We start from the raw sequence: 3,941 nt of genomic DNA on the forward strand, positions 1-3,941 counted from the left end.
CGCCGCGCGCGCTCGTCGCCATGGAAACCGAGCGGGCGAGGCCGCTCTCGTCAGCCGTGGGCTCGCGCCAGGCCACTGTCATCCGAATTCCACATCAACCTGAGCCGCTCTGCCGCCGCCGCCGGAGCCGCCGCCGCCGGAGCCCACATAAAAGACCATCTCCCCGCCCGCCCAGGGCTTACATAACGCCCTAACCCACTTCGGATCCGTCCAGCTCGGCTCTGCGCTGCAGTGTGTGTGTGTGTGTGTGTGTGTGTGTGTGTGCGTGCGTGTTGGAGGGGGGGGGGAGGGAGAGCAGGCAACGGGGCCTCGAGCCGATGGCAGAAATTCCAGTCGTAATTATGGAATTCAAATGCTATCCAGTCTTACCCACCTTCAGATTCCTCCCCTAGATTTGCTCTTTCACGAAATGCCCCCAAAATGGACACCCCCCTCAAAAAAAAAAATTTTTGTCGGTCCTTAACACTAGGATACCAAGCCCAGCAGGCATGGAGTGTGTCTGTTTACATCTGTGTCTCCTCCCGTGCTGAGCAGGTCGATGCTGAATCTTTCTTATTGCCTGTTCTGATTCTTGCTACAAAAACACCAGCCATCAGCCAAACACCATTAGCAATTCTCTGCAAGGCTTCCATGAGGTTCCGAGCGGTTCTGTGGGCTGGAAGTTAACCCATCTGTGGGACAACCATGGCTTTTATAACAGACCCCAGTTACTGGGGCCAAGGTCACAGAAACCACTGCCCAGTCTGCATTTCATCGCAATAGACTGAGCTAAAAGATAGAGGACACAGTTTGAGAATCTCAGGTCCCCTCCACAGGTGGCCCCTGGAATGCAAGGTCTGCCCTTTCCTTCTCTATCCGGCAGGACATGGCGTTACTCCTGCCTCTGCTGCCGCCCCTCTCAACACCCCTCAGGGCTGGGCCTCAGCCCCCTTCCCTGATGGGGCAGGGAAAGGCCTGGCAGGGTCCCTGAGTGCCCAGGAATCTCTGCAGCCACTTGACCTGGGAAAAGGAAATCCTAGTCCCAGAGAACAATCTGGGGACCTTCTCTGTGCTCTGACTCCTAAGGTGACTGCTACATTGTAACCCTGGACTTGATTTCATGATCCTGGCTGAGGGTTTATTAGCAAGAACAGAAATGTGGAGAAGCATGTACATTATGCATAATTTCTATACATTTAATATTATTTCAAAATATGTAATAGTATTATGTATTATTTATCAACATTTATCAAATATTATTTACTATGTAATGTTTACATATATGCAGGTATCGATCTTTTCCTGAATCATCTTGAGCTTCGTTTTTTGTGTGCCACCTGCATTATACTCAGAAACCCTAATCGCCGTGGGCTGAGGTTGGAGTTTTACTAATAGCCTGTCAACTATTGTAGGTTCTGTAACACGGAACACAGTTGGTGTGAACTTAGGCCTGGGGGTTATTAGCTGTCCGCGGGCTCTTTTCTGTTGATTTTTATCAAAAACATTGTGTTGTAAAATTAAGAAACCTGTGAGTTTAGATTCAGGAGAGGTTCTTATTCCCAGCATTCTAATCCCATCTGCTCGCTCTCAGCAGCCCTGTCTCCCAGACGGGGTGTGAGGCTGAGACCAGAGAGAGGCTGTTCCCAATTCCTGTTGACCACTTGCCATGATGAATCAGGGTCCTCTCTGCCTCGGGGAGAGAACAGGTGTGAGGAGCTATAAAGAGAAACTCATTTGTTATCTCTTCACGACCTTTTGAGGGCAATCGAAAATCTTTCTCAATTCTTCTAGACACACTGTACAATTGCTTAGCTTTGTGGGTTACGACATAACTGTGTCAGTCTGAGAGTGTGTGACGGGGCTCAGGGAAAATGAAGCAGTCAGTGAAAATGTCCCCTTCTCCAACTCCGAGCAGAGAGTGTGGAGGAAGTTGGCCTGCTTACCCACTGGGAACTTTGACCTAGCAGGACAGGTCAAATGTCAGACTCATTTACATGAGAATCCTTGAGCCCTCTGGGAGAAATCCGGCAAGGACTTTAGGATGGATATCATTCCTTTGGGACACAGACACTCAAACAAAGAGAAAGAGACAAAGCAGTCTTCAGTCTGGGGAACGTGCCCTGGTGGCGGTGGCAGAGGCGAGGTGGCAAGTTATTGGCTCCGAGGTGGAAGAAAGTGAGGATCCCCACCCAGACCAGAGGAAGACAGGAAGGCATGGGGCAGGGTGAGCTTTAGAAGCCATGGTGTGAATGAATGGAGGACCCTCCCATGTCCTCCACTCCAAGGTCCCTGTTCTGGGACTTTCAGAGAAAGGACAGTGAGGCCAGCTGACAAGGACCTCAGGGGAAGAACCAAACAGGTGAGGCGAGCAGCCCCCGGGGAGTATGTGTGTGTGGGGGGCGGGGGAGGGTGGTGAGTTCTAGTCAAACTGTTGGTGGCAGCTTGCTGTCTGTCACAGGCCATGGCTGGGAACCTGTGAAGGTCTACCTGCACCCTGAGTTGCCCTTCACTGTCAAGCGTGGGGGACAGACTGCATTTGCACAAAATGGTGACTTCTTTTCCCGAAAGATGGATGGTGACAGTGAAGGTAATTTTAAGGGAAGCTCCCTCTGTTTGGGGTTATGGTGTCATCTTCGTTCTCTCCCCCTCCCCTGCCACTGCCCCGCCCTGCCCCAATTTAGAGAGTGAACAGAAAATTCGAGTAGAAAGGAATGAAAAAAGGGGCCGAGGGCAAATGTTTCTCGGAGAAAAGCTGTTTCGAGCGACAGGATACTCCACGGACGTGAACGGCAGGTGGGTTCTATGAAGACGTGTACGTGCTTTTCTTTTTTGGCACGAGAGCAGGTTCGCTGTTCTGTTGGGGCTTCGCTCTCGGAGTAGCTCACAGGATAATCGAGGTGAGAGAACAGGCAAACGAGAGGGACCATCTGAGGGCTTCTCCTCGTCGCTGGCATCATTCCTTTTTCAGAGGTGTTTCCTAACCAGCCTGGCTCCTGCTTTTGTTCTCAGCTTGTCGAGTGGAATTTTCTATCTGCCAAAAACCGGCCAGGAGATAAAGTGCACAGGGCGGGGTGAGGGGCTGCCACTCGAGCTATGGTGTGGCCGCTGCTGTGGAATGTCCCATGTCACCACAACCTCATGAAGCAGGCTGCTGGCTCTTCCTTAAATTTGCCTGAAGTCTCTAAAGGGATAACGTGTAAGCGCTGGAGTTTGGGAGTGAGACTTGAATCGGGACCAATACCTCCCATCCCCAGACCTCTTAGCCTGCTCTGGACCGCAGGCCAATCGGAAACGCCGGCTCCCCACCTTGTCCGTCTCCACCGGCCACACCACCGTGATCGTCATCCAGAAGACCTGTGATGCTGCTGCCTCAGAAGGCTTCCAGCCCAGGATCGTTATTATGTGGACTATCAGGAAAGGGTCCAGCTTTGCCAGCCTTGACCCTCACTCCCCAGTCCACTCTGTCCACGTACCCGAGGCCTGTCCTTGCCCTCCAAGAGATGTCATGGGCCTCACACAAGCTGAGACCACAGGGTGACGTGCACAGTTGCCAGGACAGAACAGTGTGGATGTCCCTTGCAGGAAGTCAGGCCCTGGGGTCAACCTGACGACAGCTTCCTATACCCCCTTTCCTGGGGTGGCTCTAGCCCAGGGTGGACAGGGCGAGGACGAGAGAAATCTGAGCACAGGAATCCCTGAGCTGTCATGTTTTCTTTTGCATATTTTGTTTCTTGATTTTTTTCCTGAACATCAGCCTCGCTGTGGATTAATAGCTGTTCTGAGTATATGTTTATTCGGAGGAGAAATTCGTTTCTAATTAGTGGCATGCGCATGTAAAAAGCCCAGCACAACTTGTAATTTTCCACATTAACCCCGGTGCACGGCCGAGGCTGCTGAGAAAAGAGCTCTCATCTCGAGAGGAGGGAGCGTCCCCTGTTGGATCCGGGGAGCTCAGGGCGTGA

At 51.9% G+C, this 3,941-nt stretch overlaps 1 protein-coding gene across 1 annotated transcript in view; it reads right to left on the reverse strand.

Annotated features, from left to right (window-relative positions):
• The window catches only part of AMER2 (APC membrane recruitment protein 2), an 8,264-nt gene extending 8,105 nt beyond the window's left edge, over window positions 1-159 (reverse strand). Inside the window, exon 1 of the mRNA XM_006915852.3 lies at window positions 100-159. Coding sequence (XP_006915914.1) covers window positions 100-159 — 60 coding nt within the window. The remainder of the gene's footprint in view (window positions 1-99) is intronic.
• Between the last annotated feature and the right edge of the window lie 3,782 nt (window positions 160-3,941).

This window comes from Pteropus alecto, unplaced genomic scaffold (assembly GCF_000325575.1).
Source record: "Pteropus alecto unplaced genomic scaffold, ASM32557v1 scaffold16, whole genome shotgun sequence".
Lineage (NCBI taxonomy): Eukaryota > Metazoa > Chordata > Mammalia > Chiroptera > Pteropodidae > Pteropus > Pteropus alecto.